Raw genomic sequence first — 15,849 nt, forward strand, 5'->3', positions numbered from 1 at the left:
TCACGAGATCGAAAACACTAAAAAGCGCATCTAGGAGAAATTTCTAAACACCCTATGCCACAAGAAACAAAAGCAGGCATAATTACATTCACTCAGTATGAGAAAACACGATGAATCAAAAAGGAAAAGAAGGGATTAATGTGAAACGTAACATAAATTAATAAAAACCAAGTGCATCACTACAAACATACATTCAGCGAGAAAAATCAATACGCAAAAGTGCAACAAATAATACTCAAAAATACTCAAATGTGGCTGCACGGATCCGCTTCCTTGACGGGTCCGTTTTATGTTATGCCACTTGCTCCTGTATCTTTTCTTTGTCCTTAAGGAACGTCGACAAGGTCGATGCGCTGATACCGTACTCCTCGGCTACGTCCTTTTTTTCCGGCTGCTCTGCACGGCACTGATGATCTTCACCTTCTCATCGAGGCTGAATTGTCGTCGCTTTTTAGTCCCTGCACCTTCACCTACACTCATCGCGATTCCAAGACGTTGCAACACGAACACGGCGCAATCGAACAACCACGCTACAGACCAGATCAGGAACAGACTCGCTTCTCTCCGCAGTCAGGCAGGCGCGCATGCGCACACTTAGCTGACTCTTCTTAGGCCGTTTTTCTGCTGCCGCCTCCCCAAGACTAGCCCGAAAACTCTCCTCCAAATCGTTATTGCCCTTTGTCTCTTCCTTCTCGACCGTCCTGTCATTCTAAAAAAAAATTTCAAATACACGTTTCATCCCAAATTTGCACACCGATCGCCCTTTTCCTTCTTTCTTCTCGCTAAAAAGTTCAAGTGCTCCGGGAACAACAGAACAGCCAGTCAGGACTTGGGACCACGCCGGCGTACCGTGCCTGTTTTGTGCCATTTCACATTTTATTTATTACACTGTAGACCCTGCTGCGACGACGAAACTCGGTCCAGACTGCTTTTCGGCCGGCAGGAAAACAGTAAAGGGAGCGGAAGAAAAGGAAGGCCACCCAACCTGGAAGTTAAGAGGCGACATGGCAATTGTTTGTCGATGTCTTCCGCGCTCCTATTTTGTCTATTCCAACGTTACTAGAATGAGCTAGTAACGTTGGTCTATTCGGCGTCTGTCGACCCAAGAAAGGCCGAAGGTACAGCTGGTTCAGCTCCAGGCCAACGCCTTAAAAAGAGCGAGTAACCGCATTCGTGCCACGCCGCCATTCTGTGCAGGCGTTTGCGCCCCCGCAGTGATTGTGTTCTTCGCTCCGAGGGCCAAAGGCACAATTAGGCGAACCGTCCCCTCTCTGGCTGCGTAAAAGGAAACATGTGGGGTTATCGGGGAGGAGTTTTGTGGGAGGAAACACTAGCCCTCGCTTACGCGCGCTGCCTGGAAAATACTTCGGAAGGAGGGGGAAAGGTGGGGGGGCGGCGTCGAACTCCTTCCTCCCGCTGGCTACATCCCTGAGCAGCAGTGCAGCGGCAATATCGCCCTTTTTTATTTTTCTAGTTCTTTAAGAGATAGCCCGGGGTGACCTTGGTCTGGCCGTTTGCATTAGCGAGTACCATCGGCGGCAGCAGCGGGCCGCGGCGACGCAGCTCCGAGCCTATATCGAGCAGCCCGGTTGCTCGGATTCGGTTTGCTGCTGCGCGTTGCCACGTGCGCGACTAGCCGTATTCATTATCAAACAACAATTCAGCGATTGGGAACGCATGATTTTCTTCGTTAAACAGGCAAATTCGCTGTAGTGGTATTCGCTGTAGTGGCGTTCACAATACATAGGAAACACCGGAATCTGGCCAGGCCATATGGCATGCTTCGTTGTACAGGCCATTTCGTAGTAGAAGCGTTCGTTGTAGCGGCGTTTGACTGTATGCGGTTGGAAAGGTGTGTCACAGCACTCCCAGTAAGCTTTGCTCTCCCAGTAAGCTTTCATACGCAGACTCTTGGTATGAGGGTTTCGACACAGGAGCAACACGCGCGCGAGGCGGCTGTCACACACACGAAAAACCACACGCAGGGGGAGCATCAAAGGCAGACCTTCTGCAACCCAAAATACGGTTTACTACCTCCAAGAAACCGTCTGCATGAAAGCAGGAACTAGCAAATATTACTAATAGAACAACTCTTAAACCCAAACATGAGGAAAGGTCTTAAAACTTCAAAAACACACCCCGAAAAAAACCCATCAAAATTTCTGTGTGGTCGTCGGTTATTGACGCCACCAACTGACACCCCAACAGTAAAAAGATTCGCAACGGCTCCCGTCACAGCTCTACACAAACGAGGGCTGCTGGTCGTGCTACCCTTGATACACCTCTCTCAACAAAACGTTTTCGCGGACCGTAATCCAGTCAACGCCCTCCACTACGTAAACCCCGCCTCAAGAAAAATCTTATAATATCTTTTCTCTGCAGTTCAACGCCAACAAAGCTCGGATAAGACGCGTCGGCTTCGCCAGGCAGATTTTTCCCGCCGGTGTCCCCAGCAACTTGCACATGAAACAAGTTACAAGAGAACAGCCTCATGCTGGCCTGCGCACGACCTATCACTCCTTTAGCCCGTTCTACGTGGTGGGTATATACCTAGGAATTCGCAGCGTGGCGCAGCTTGTGCGGCCAACAGACCTCTCTTCCTGGCTTCCGCATTAACGAAAATAGATCGTTTTGCTGCAGGCGCTGTGCCGAAGGCGGGTATTCGCAGGTAAATACGCACCATGTAGAACTGGTTTGCCGCGTCAAGAGCGAAGAACAGCGGTGGCTAGGGCGGTTCCAACTTCCAACTGCTTCCAACTGCTTCTCGACGTCCTTCGTTCATTGCCTTCCCATTTAGAAACTCCTGAACCAGGTTGCGGGGCGCATGCGAAGCCCTGAAGCGACCTCCATTTTTCACTAGATGGAAGAAGAAATTTGCCCCATAGAAAAGGGGTTTAAGAACAAATAACAGTACCGACAAAAGGGCCACGCGGTACTGCAGCCGTTGTAGAATCGGCGTCGACAAATAAGCTCAGCGAGGTGGCCGGGCGATGGAGACAAGTGAAACGTTACGAGCCCCGAGCAGTAGATGGCGATGCTGCTCCGCTCGGACGCGGAGGAACAGCCCCGGCTGGTGGAGAAGGCCAAGGGCGCCGCCGCACAACAAGCACTTCTGGCCGCCCAGTCATATTAGGAGAGCCTCTCCCAACAATTTCTCTTCGGTGGCTGCCATCTATTTTATAGGAAAATAAATGCTTTCGATCCACGGCCTAATAAAAGAATGTCAAAAGAACCGCACTAACGTTGCTGTGGCCATTAGCTTAATTTGCAAATAGAGTAAGCAATCCTTAATTTTATAACGTGTCAGTTGCCGTTGGCTAGCCTGAGGAGCATAGAGTCAACGCTTGAATCCGTGGCTCCTTATAATCCATGACGGGGAAAGAAAATGGGGGAATTCCTGCGAAGCAGTTGCGCCAGCCGTGGGTGGGTCTGGGAACCGGTTTTTGCGCGGCGGAGAAACCTGCTCCCGAGAGAGCGTGACACGATATCAGGAGCGACTGTCGGTCGTCCGGGCCAGCCCTATCGCGGCTCCGAACTCAAAATAGAGCGGAGGGACCGCGTGCACAGGACCACGGAAGCAGGTTTCCCCGCGCGGCGGAGAAACCTGCTCCTAAAAAACCTGCTCTGCGATACCAGCAGAGACTGTCTGTCGTCCGGGCCAGCCCTATCGCAGCTCCGGAGTTCAAACAGAGCGGAGGGACCCCGTGCACAGAGCTGCCTTCGACAAGGTAGAGGGTGACGTCCACAAGAAGACTTCAGGGCAAGCTTGTCTCCTGTTTCCCAACCTCGCGCTTCCCCACTCGGAAACCTTTTCGCGGGCTTCAGGGCAGGGCGGTGTTCGCAAGAAGGCGCTACCTTGTGGATGAGCGGTCGAGCTAGGCTTCCCTACTGTTGTTTTAGGGGGGCGGCGGTGGCGATCGACCATAGAGCTACTGCATGGCCGAGTAGACGTCGAAAGAACACGAAACGTGCTCTACGACGACGGAAAGCCGAAACTGCTGAATAACTGAAGAAATGAGCTACTCGCGCATTCCTACCGATCTACCAACGGATATATTTCTTACATTTTTCTGTTTTCCGGTCGTGCACAAATAAAGAGCACCAAGTATACAAGCTGTAATCAAGTGCGGAACTGAAGTGTGGCGTAAAGCCTAAAAAGGCATGAATATTGGGGCTACGGTCTTAGAAAACAAATCTTCCCCTCGTAACAAATTTACGTTACGGGATCAGCAACGACGTAGGCGCATTTCCATGGTGGAAAGTTAGTAAGAATTAACGAACCGCGGCAACTTGGGCTTTCGTTGATTTGATTGATTGAGGGGTTTAACGCGCCGACGCAACGCAGGCGATGAGGCGCGCCGTAGTGGAGGGCTCCGGATTAATTTTGACCACCTGGGGATCTTTATCGTGCGCCGAAATCTCGTACACACGGGCGTTTTTGCTTTTCGCCTCCATCAGAAAAGCGGCCGCCGTGGCCGGGAATCGAACCCGCGACCTCGTGCTCAGCAGCGGAACGCCTTAGCCACTGAGCCACCGCGGCGGGTAACTTGGGCTTTCCTTCCTCACTGGTCAGAAACCGCCCTTGAGACGTGTAAAGCCCACACTAATGCGCTACCTATGGGTGGCCGAGGCAAAGAGATTATAGGCGTCCATAGTGGGCCTAATGAACGTTTTGATCCAACGTGCTCCATATTCGCTTTGCTTACAGTATTATCGGCGTGAAAATGTTGGCTTTATTGCTATACGAGCTCATCGGCGATGCCCTCTCTAGCGAGCCCAACAAATAAGCGGGCGATTTTTTACATCATGCTTAATAAATCCCGAGGGAAAGTTTCTGTATTGCTCGATTGTTTTGTAGATGCGCTGCTTGCACGCGAGGGGGCTAAACAACACCAACGTTTTATCATGGGGTCATGGATCTGTTGCCGATTTCCTTTCAGGGACGTCACACGGCCTCATTTGCCCCCGAAAGGGTCGTTTTCATAGCTTTTATCCAGTGCAATTTGCATTTAGCAATCTAAAACTTCAAAACATAATACGCTGAGCGTAATGGGCCACTGTGGACGTTCGTGCGCTTCCATAAAATGTGTTGTTGGGCTAGGTGATGCTATATGAATTACGAAATTTGCGCTTACTGGACATACAGAGAAAGGAAGACAAACAATGCGGAACTTACAACTATCTATTTGCAGGAAAAGAAGATGCTATCTGCTTGTATGGTTTTATGTTATGCTAGAAGCATATTTAGGGCATCTTCTTTTCCTGCAAATAAATAGTTGCGAGTTGCGCATTGTTCGTCTCCCTTTCTCTGTATGTCTAGTACGCGTAAATTTCGTAATTCATTTTACCGCTTCCTACTCCCCGGCGCTGTGTCTAACATCCGCGCGCGTTAATTTTGTACAGTGGGGATGGTTTCGCAATCCAAGATTAGCCTATGGTCCAAACGGTAACTATTTAAAGACTGTGAGAAAAAATTGTAGTTATGATAGATGATTCTGTTTAAGATGAGCAACTGATGATGGCATGCAAAGCTTGATGTCGCATCTTCAAGCGTCCAAAGCACCTCTCAAAACGCAGGACGTGGACTTCGCCCTGGGCGGCCTGAGCATTTTCCGCTTCCGGTTCCTGTTCATCGACTTCATCTACCCGTACATGGAGGACGTGTTCGCCTTCGTTGCCAAGGCGGCCGTGCGAATCCCGCTCACCCAAGCCATCCTGTCTCCTTTCCAGCTGGAGGTAACCGTGGCTTACCGCCTGCCTTCGAGAAATAAAACTCCGGGCCTCACCCTAAATACAATATAGCCAATCTACGGTCTTTATCTTACTATAGTAAGAAATAGAACGGCAGCCGGAACAGAAGTTTACGTAGACTCTCGATACGAATTTTTGTAGCGTGAGCTACACTGGCCGAGGTTCAGTAGTTTTGCGTGGCTCCTGGAGAGCCGTGCAGCGCATGCGCGAGGAGCAGTGACGTCTCACGGCGCACAGCTGGCGCGCCGGAACAGCCGCCGCCGCGATTGGATTGGATTTGGTTGGAAATCGCTTTAGCGGCAGTAAGCATGATAATCAGCTAATCCTAGACAACCAGGAAACCTAAGAGAAACCAGCTGAACCTTAGCTCACGCTGCGTATATCCTGGCATAGCCGAACAAGTTTATGTTTTTTTTGGCGTTTATCGCAGATTTTGAACCCTTTGAAGCGCTTGAAAATCCACCTGCTCGCATTACGCCGGTTTGTGCCGGCTCATAAATGGTTGCAGCCGTCCAGCTGTGGTAAAAACAAGTGCAGGGCTTAGATACTTCTGCAACTACCAGAAGCTGGGTAAAGACTGACGCGCACCTGTCTTCGTGATCAGTTAGCGTCGGACAAACCTATGGCAGCTATAAACATACACTCTAAACTTTTTTTCCTCCCATATACTCCCTAGAGGTTCTTTTTCGCCTGTCCTCTAGTGATCCTCCTTGTAGGAGGTTTTTTACTACATAGAACAGGGAGGTTTTGTGTACCTCCTCAAAACAGGGCGTTTTTAGGTGATAGAAAGGAGGTAGTTAGGGAGTGTTAAGGAATGTTTGGGAGAATTTCAGGAGATCAAAATGGAGTATTCTTTACTTCCTGAAGGCGTTTTTAAGTGATGTTTATGGACTTTTTAGGCGGTTGAATAGGAGCCTATTATGGCTCCCTTGGGAAGTACTTATGCTATTTTAGGGGCGTTTTTACGAGGTTCAAGGGAAGCATTTACTTCTTTTGCATGGAGGTCTACGTTTTGTAGGCCGCGCGATGGGAGTTTTTAGGAGGTTCAAGGGAAGCATATATTTCTTTTGAATGGAGTTTTTCGAAAGTTGGGGCGGTTCTGTAGGCCTTCCGAATGGAGTTTTGCGAAAGTTGGGGCGGTTCTGTAGGCCTTCCGAAAGGAGTTTTTTCAAGGCAACAAGGGAGAGTTTCTAGTTCCCTGCGGGAGTACTGATTTCACACGGTTTTTCCCGGTTTCAGGTTTATTTCAAACGAACTTTCGCATACAAGTTTACATGGTACATGGTGTACACAAGGAGGTTCCGAAATAAAAACTTAGGGCGACCTCCTATAAGAAAGCACAAATGGTACATTGCTAAATAACACGCCAGTTAAAAATAGAAGACAGCAATACAATGCTAGTTGCACAAACCGTAGAATTAATATTACTACAAGAACTGGAAATACGCGAAAAACAAAGATAGGCGCAAACACAACCGCATGGTAAGTGAAACCATTATATAATACTAGCGGATCGAGAACGCGTCAGTACTTATCAGGACTTATCAGTACGCATCAGCACTCAGTACACACAGTGAAAACAAATGGTTGCAGTGGTTTACAACAACAACAAAAAGAATTTCAGTTGGTGGTGAAATGAGCGAGCTGTGTGCTAGTTGAACAAACTCTGAACAAGGCTTGTGAACAAGGCTCCCGTGCGGGAGCCGAAACGTCTTTTAAGTTTTTCTTTTTCTTTTTCGTTACTTGGTCGGTGCCCTCTTTCTCTCTCAGTTGAACAAACTGTAGAAACAATATTACTACAAGAACTGGAAATATGCGAAAAACATATAGGCACAAACACAACGGCATAGCAAGTGACATCATTATATAATACAAGAGGATTGCTTATCAGTACGCATCAGTACTCAGTACACAAAGTGAAAAAAATGGTTCCAGTGGTTTACAACAACAAAAAAATTTTTCAATTGGTGGAGAAATGAGCGAGAGCTGTGTAACGATTTGATATTGAAAGGTAACGAGCATTTTGTAGATGGTAAAGGCACAAGAGATAAATGATGTAGGAGACAGACAGCAATGAGATGGCTATGGATAAATTAGTAATATAAAGAACGAGAAATATGCTGCGGAAAATACCAGTGCGTTTTGATAAAGACACAAATGCGCCAAGAAAAGTGACCCAGTCTGAGGGGTTAATTGCAAGGATTTAGAACAGAATGGGTGGTATCGCGACAGCTTCTTTAGAGTGAGAAGAAAAAGCCATGTAATTCGTGTTTTTCGGAGAATTTTTAGTTGATTCATTAAGAACCTGTTGCCAACATTATTTAGATAATTGATTCAAGTTAAACTAGTTCGTTAATATTATTGCTTCACTAAAAGATAGCTGTATTATCAGTATACCGAAGGGCTCATCAAATATCCCCTGTTCAGTATAAAAAAGAAGAAAGAAAAAGTCAGAAACATAATACGCAATTCTTTTAGACTACTATCCAATGATTACAGGGTTGAAAACAAATAAAATATTAGTGAGGAATATTGATGCGATAAACGTTAATTAGTTCTAAATCCTTCACACGTGGTTTGGTGCTGGCAAGGTCCAAAAAGGCATGTTCCACAAACATTAGAGCTCTGTGTGCCTTCTTGGGATATTGAATGTTGAAAACCCAGAACGATGCAAACAGACTACACAGTCCTCCCAAAAAAAAGGTGATGCAGTCAAGACACTCTGGCCATCGATGCGGAGGCTAACTTCCCCGTTCACGGAATACAGGCAGGGAGTCAAAGGAACATCTGCCTGAAAAAGCAAAAAAGAAAAAAAAATGTAAAATTCAAAACAGACACTATGGTTAAATGAACTTAATAATTCGGTACAGTAATAAAATTGTTAGGCCAGGTTCCCTGCGAATTTCAGTACTTAAATTAGGAATGCAAAGGCTTCATAAAACCAAGTGCCAGTACATTAACCATCGTGGCTTTTGCAGCAATAAAAAAGATATTACTTCCGCACAATATACTCGAGCACAACTTTAAACGTCAGTGAAGTTAAAATGTTAAAATGCAAGTCTCTCTAGGTTGATAGATTATCTCACGGAGAACACTATTATACCCCTCTTACACCTGGCTTTTTTTTTTAAATAAGGTTGAAACTAGCAAAAACACGGTTTCACCGGAAGGGCTTAAATGGCCTGACGCGCGCAACTTCTTTCTTGGCTGCCGCTGGATGGTGCTACTCGTCCATACTTGGGATGGCAGTACCGCTTTCCAAGGGAGCATGCGAGCTACGCACGAGAAAATCGTTCGACGCCAACAATTGCGGGGCCTCAAAAGGCCAATGTTTTTCTTCAGTGAAGCGTAAATACGGATCACGGGTTCAATGGAGAAATATTTTGCTTAGTGATCTCGAACGGCAAATGACAGGGCAGTTTGGTTCCCCGAAGCATGAGCGATTTGACCGAAACCGACCGAACTGCCTGGTAGGTGGTAATGTTGTATTCAGTTGCTTGTATACTGCTATTAATCACCGCTGCTTCACTTGCTTCCGGTTTATCCTGATGCAAACAGCGACTGCAGTCGTGTTTGCGTCACGTTTGATGAGCATTTGAACAGCGATTTCTCAGCACTTAAGGCATCTTGGCACTAAATCAATGCTGAAATGGCTATGCGGAGGTCCGACATCCGTTGAAACCAACTTGCTGGTTGCCTTCAATGACCCTTTAACAACAAGTTACCCTTATGCCTCATCACTGCAACCGATTGTTCCTCCGTGTGGTGCAAAGTGTGTTACTGTGAGTATTTTCAACGTGAAACGAACCGTTTCTGTGATTTGTAGGACTGATTCTGCTATTAATTACTGCAGTGACAACAAGCTATGAAAGAAAATCCCGCCATCTCCACGAAGTGAATGATGATGAGAGGGGCGAAGCTAAAATGCTTATCAGCAGACAATGAGACGCATTAAGAACAAGCTGCTTTCATAGTGTGTGCATTGACATTAGGATATGGCCCCCTGGCAGAATGATGCGCTGCGCGAGATTTTGCCGTACCTAAAAGGACAGGCAGCTCATTTTTACGGAGTATAGTATCTGTAAAAGGGTTGAGAGTTGGGCGAGTTGGTAATGATGCATCTCGAAAAACAAACTGCGCGCAAATTAACGAGGACAAGAACACATGAAGACGGCACAAGCGCAGACTCGCAACTAGTTTATTATTGCACAATTCAAAGCTTTAAATGGTGGCTCAGTGGCTAAGGCGTTGCGCTGCTGAGCACGAGGTCGCGGGTTCGATTCCCGGCCGCGGCGGCCGCTTTTCTGATGGAGGCGAAAAGCAAAAACGCCCGTGTGTACGAGATTTCGGCGCACGTTAAAGATCCCCAGGTGGTCAAAATTAATCCGGAGCCCTCCACTACGGCGCGCCTCATCGCCTGCGTTGCGTCGGCGCGTTAAACCCTACAATCAAAGCTTTAAATGCCCAAGCGCCCAATTGCCGCGCCCCCAATGCGTCACAGTTCTCGGCGCACTCAGCCGAAAATACTAAAAAACCGTAACAACAAAACCACAAAACGAACTTTGAGGCGCACGAAAGGCGAAAAATCAGCAAAGATAACCGCATCATACATGGATTAAGACCCCCCTCCCACCCCCAACACGCATGCCCAGAAGAGGCACCGAAATAGCGCTCAATGTGCGTCTAAATATGCGACTTCTTGATTAAGCAGGGCGATAGAGGGATGACTGATACATTCGGAACCAGCTTTTCTGATGTGGCTGGCTTCTACAATTTCTCGCGTTTGCTGGTTGTTATGTCGGAAAAGGATGGCTGTGCGCTCAAACACAGGGACACAGTCAGGTCTGCATGCGCGGCAATGAGAAGATAAGTGGCTCAGGTCACGTTGAAAAATGAAAAAAATATACGGTACTTTTAGACGTCGTACGCTCGAGTTTGTGACAACGTACCCGTGTGCGGCTCTGTCCTAAAGTTCGGAGAAACGCAGGCGGGTTGCGTTCCATTTCTCGTCTTGCATTACGCTTTCTTTTATATATTAGCGCCCTCTTTCCCGATCTATCTACCTTCCTTCCCGCTTGCGTCTGACTGCGCTGATTTTCGCCAGCACGAAGTAACCGTCACGTTGCTTTGAAACGACGCCGCGCGCGACAAACCATTTTATCTCGAATGCCCTGTTACAAACCGGCCTACAAACGAATGCGAATGCATACCTCAAAACCCACAAACAAGTAAAATAATACGAGTGTGCGCTTTTTTCTTTGCCCGTGCGTGTACGTGCTGTTAGCGGCACGGGTACCCGGGTAATGCGCGCTGTTAACCCTATCCAAATGTTTGACAAACGCATCGACTTATGACAGACCACTTACCAGCGAGCTGTCCACAGCTGTCGGCGTATCCAAATGCTGTTTGCGGCTGTTCCTCGTGTGACAGGGGCACATGAAAATCTTTCCACCAAATTGCACTACTAGTCCTTCACAAATAAGAAAAAAAAACGACGGCCCAAGGCGAGGCTTGAAGCTCCGGCCGCACCGAGTCACCGGCCGCGCTGCGTTGATAACACAGAGGTTGTTTTCATCCGGGCAGCCAGTCGTGCCGCCAGGGCAAGTTGAGTCGCTGCAGTCGGGTGCGTTGGCGCGCTGGCACGAGAATTTAAATCGTCTATGTATGCGCAAGCAAGCGAAGCAGATGAACATTGCAATTGTTTGCAATGGCGAGAACTGTCTCTTCGTTAGCAGCAGAGTTTGACAACACCTATCGCCAAAATAAACAGATTGAAACAACACGGCCGCGCTGTCTGCCTGTGATCGCGCTGGTTGAAGCATCTATACGGGCATACGTACGGTATCGGTTTTGTAGCTGCATGCGACCATCGCGTCCTGCTTACTCGTTCTAATTAGCATTAGGCCACGGTTGAAGTGCTGATACACGGAAGCAACACAAGACTAACATGGCGACCGCCCGCTTGAGATGATTACCTCTGATGGGGAGTTTATTGTGGACGTGGTGGTTTACAAGGAGCCGAACGCCATCTCACAAATGGTGTTAAGTGGTTCTAAATCCTCCCTTTTGCTACATGAATGGGCAAGGGTACTACCATGGAGGTTCGTCCACTTTTTTAGATCATGCCTAGGGAGTAGATTTTTTTGATATAGGTACTTTTCAGGGTACATTACTTGATTATAACTCCATTTCCGGCTAGTTTGCGTTTACAGTGTACCACTTATGGGTGATATATGCCCAAGCGAGCACCACGCATACTCGAAAATATTATCACGTGTAGCAGTACAATTGTTTTCCACTTAGGCCGTGTCTAGAGTGCCGTCCGACGGTATTATAAGCACTCCACTATATCATCGTCCACCGGCGTTTTGTAAAAAATTGCCGCGTCTGGCACTACATCACTCTAGATAACGTAAACCTAGGCAACCTGACCTAAACATAACATAACATGACCTAACGCACACAAAGAAATCACTTAAAACACCACAAATAACCTAAGCCATAAAAATTATAGTTCAATTTAAAGATGACAAAAATAATAGAGGCAAAAGCAGGTCACGAACCACGGTCTCTGGGATCAGGAAGCTAAAACGTATCCTCTACACTACAACGACAGACGCTTTGGCTTGCGATAGCATAGTCTTAAGTATTCGAACGTCGTCGGACGGCACTCTAGCCATGCCTGCAGCGATCAGCTAGAGTGCTGTCGGACGGCACTCTAGACAATGCGTTCAATTTATTGTACGGTGGCGATACTCATCGTTTTAGTGCACGTTGCTTTTTCTCTACTTCCGACTGTGTGATTCCAAGACAGAGCGAACATGCATGTACACGATCACTTTTTCTCCTCTTTCTTTTTTTTATGACATGTGTGCGCATCATGAAATACACTGAAGATGAAGTTTGTTCTCCCCTAAGGTGCGTAGTTAAGGAGAAAAAAAATGTTGAATGGGCCGTAGCGCAGCGCTGGTTCCTGCAACTGCGGATTTTCGAAGTTGCACCCTTGTGTACTTAAAAAAGTTAGTGTCCACCCAAGGTGTGGACACTGGAACACCTGCTGGTGTGGGGAAGGGGGAGGGGATGTCAGAAAGTTGGATAGGAGAGGCGAAGGAGAGAGAGACTACAATATATTAAAGATGATAGGAAAGAAATTAATGAAAACACACCGAACCCACAGACACATCAAGAGTCAGGAAAAAACGGAAAGTCACTGGGGTCCCCGCCCACAGTTTTTGGTGCATAACCACTGGGCCAGGAAGGGGAGTGCCGGGATGAGTCCCTATGCCTCTAGGTAGCAGCGCAGGGCCTCGTGGACTCTGCCCCGCTCCCTTACACAGCTCGGCGGCATCAGCATCTGGTCCAGATGTCTCACGACCCGCAGTGCGGCCAGCATCTCAGGCCGCGCTGCCGCAAACTACGGGCACTCGAAGAGCAGGTGCGGCAGGCCCGCCTTCCGGCAGTGCCGGAAGGCGGGCTGTATGCGACCTTCAGTCGGTGCATCCGCAAGGCCGTCCACACGGCCCCCACACGGAGGCACAGCACGGCCGAGCGCTGCTGCCGGGCAGACATGCGGCGCTCACGGGGGGAGGGGGGTGGCGCTTCTCCAGCGGCTAGACGTGGGTCCGGATGCTGGGCGCGCACATGCTGCTGAATGAGCAGGCTGCCATCGTTTGCTACTGCCTGGGCTGTCGTGGTCGAGGGGGGCAGCTCATCCTCCTGTTCATTGCCTTCGAGCCCGATGTGGCCAGGCATCCACTGAAACAGCAGCCGAGCACCCCTGTCGGCCAATCGTGCCACCTTCTCGCGGTCTCCCCGTACCAGGAGCGAGCGCGGGTCACCCTCCCTGATTCGCAGCAGGGCCAACCGGGAGTCGCACAGCACGGCATATCGTTGGGGGGCGGGCTCCAGCTCCAGCAGCAGGTCGAAGCCCAGGTTGACGCCCCCAGCTCGGCTGTGGCTGAGGATGCAGCGTAGGGCAGCCGGGACTGTCTGCTGGCCTCCCCCAGGATGGCGGCCGCTGCGGCCGAGCCCTGCCGCCGTCGCACCGACCCGCCCGAGAAGGCCAGGGTGTGGCCCTCCAGCTCACCATACACGACGGCCTGGGCAGCTGCAGCTATCCGCATTGGGGTATCCGCCTCTTAATGCGCAGGCCCGGGCTCCTAGCTGCATTTTGTCGGCCAAGCCACGAGAGCGACTGGGGGCACGCCGATTCACAGGAACCACCATCCGCTCGAACAGGACAAGGATGCGCCCCATGCGCGAGTGCTGGTGGACGTGCAGCCGCTGCAGTAGGGAGCCTTTGCCCTCGGCGCGCCGCAGCCGGCCGATGTGTCGCAGCGCCCGCTGCTCGGCCAACATCTCAAGCATCCATGCACCCGCCTCAGCCCGTGTCTTCTCACACTGAGAGTCTTCAGGAAGGCCCAGGCAGGCGCGGACGGCCTTGCGGTGGTCGAGCTACAGCTGCCGCCAGCTCGACTTGTGCAAGGTGACCAGCGGCAGCGCGTACATGAGGAACCCCACGGCTCAAGCATTGTACAGCCGCGGCTGCTGCGAACAGCCGCGTCTCCGGGCAGCCATTTTCCGCACGGCCGTGCTGGCCCTCTATGCCCTGGGTCGGAGCTTCTTGGCTGCCTATCGGAAGTTCTGCGGGTGGCCCACGGAAAGCCCCATGTAGCGCACCCTGGTTCTCGACTGGAGGTCCTCGACATCGATGGTCAGACGCCGGGTCCATCCGCGGGCGGCAGCGACAGTGTGCACCAGCATGACGTGCCTCTTGCTGGCCGACAGCTGCAGGCCGACGCCTGCAAGCTTGGCCCGGGCTGTGCCAATGCCCGCCTGCAGCTGCCGCACAATGGCTCTAACTTGACCCATGGGCCCCAGCACCCACAGGGCGATGTCGTCGCCTTACACTAAAATGTACACCAGGGGGCCCCCTCTTCTGGGCAGGCAGCCTGGTAGGGCTGACGACGGAACCCTGCGGGGAGCCCACATCCACCGGCCGTGGAGCCGACATGGCGTTACCCGCCAGCGCTGTCCAAATTCAAAAATCGAAATAGGATATCTCGGTATTGTTTTTCTTCGAAATTGTGGAAGCGAGACTCCGTTACTTGGACAACAAAACTGCAGAAAAACATGTTGCATAATTTTATTCAGAGCAATGTTTGAGGGGCTAAACTGTGCATCGTGTGACGCGTCTCGGCGCGTCGCTGCGAGTACCTGACACTGTTGTCAGACCTTGCGCGCTCATAAAAGAGCGTTAGTTCACAGCCCACTGTCAAATCTCGGAACGGTCAACCTTTTTCCGATATCCTAAAACATCTACTTTTCTTGGGTTCTTTTCCTTGCTTGCCTTTTTTATGTCATGTGCGCTAATTCGAGATTCGTCTCTGGCCGATACCGGCTGAAAAGCGCTCCTTTGCGGGCGTCACCCTTCTTATAAGTAATGAAATGTGAGATGGGAAACGCAAAAAAAAAACCCTCTGCTACGCAGACATTCGAAACTGACTATCCATGGGCGGTTACAACGGAGGAAATGGATTAACCTTCGGGTCCTAATCAGTTTCTCTCCCCGACGGGCGCATTCCCTCTGGAAGTGCATGATGCGCGCGACGGGAGACGGATGTGAAGGGCGACAGGCGGTGGAGACCAGTGTTGCGGAGTTACCAGTCCGGAATTGGAATGAATCCGGAATCATTCCACATTTTCGCGACCCCGGAATGGAATGGGAATGGAATGGCGACAATACTTGAAGGAATGGAATTGGAATGGAATTAAGCGCATTTTACCCGGGATGGAATAGGAATGGAATTACATTTATTTTCCCCAAAATAAACCGCACTTTTCCTTCTACGCGCTGTTTTTTGTCAAAATATGCAAAGATATGCAAAAGATCCCACCAGCCCAAGTTGAAACATTAGTAAGCCGGAGCCTTGAATTTAACAATAACTCAGCACTGTTAAAATCGATTGGCTGATTACAAGCACAATATATTTATAAGCAGCGATTGTACTACAATTATATATTTAAATACAGCGCTGCTACGAAGTTCGTCGCGATTCTCCGCCTAATAAACGCTGCTCTAAGCCGTTGGTATCCGTC

The 15,849-nt window shown here is 49.4% G+C and overlaps 1 protein-coding gene across 1 annotated transcript in view; it reads left to right on the forward strand.

Annotated features, from left to right (window-relative positions):
- The first annotated feature begins 3,028 nt into the window (after nucleotides 1-3,028).
- LOC144180136 (glutamate receptor ionotropic, delta-2-like) overlaps nucleotides 3,029-15,849 on the forward strand; it is a 61,835-nt gene continuing 49,014 nt past the window's right edge. The window contains exons 1-2 of the mRNA XM_077708528.1: nucleotides 3,029-3,106; nucleotides 5,578-5,736. Of these exons, the coding sequence (XP_077564654.1) occupies nucleotides 3,029-3,106; nucleotides 5,578-5,736 (237 nt within the window). The remainder of the gene's footprint in view (nucleotides 3,107-5,577; nucleotides 5,737-15,849) is intronic.

Source organism: Haemaphysalis longicornis, unplaced genomic scaffold (assembly GCF_048455015.1).
Source record: "Haemaphysalis longicornis isolate Haplotype H1 unplaced genomic scaffold, Haemaphysalis longicornis Haplotype H1 scaffold_4, whole genome shotgun sequence".
In the NCBI taxonomy this organism is placed as follows: Eukaryota; Metazoa; Arthropoda; class Arachnida; order Ixodida; family Ixodidae; genus Haemaphysalis; species Haemaphysalis longicornis.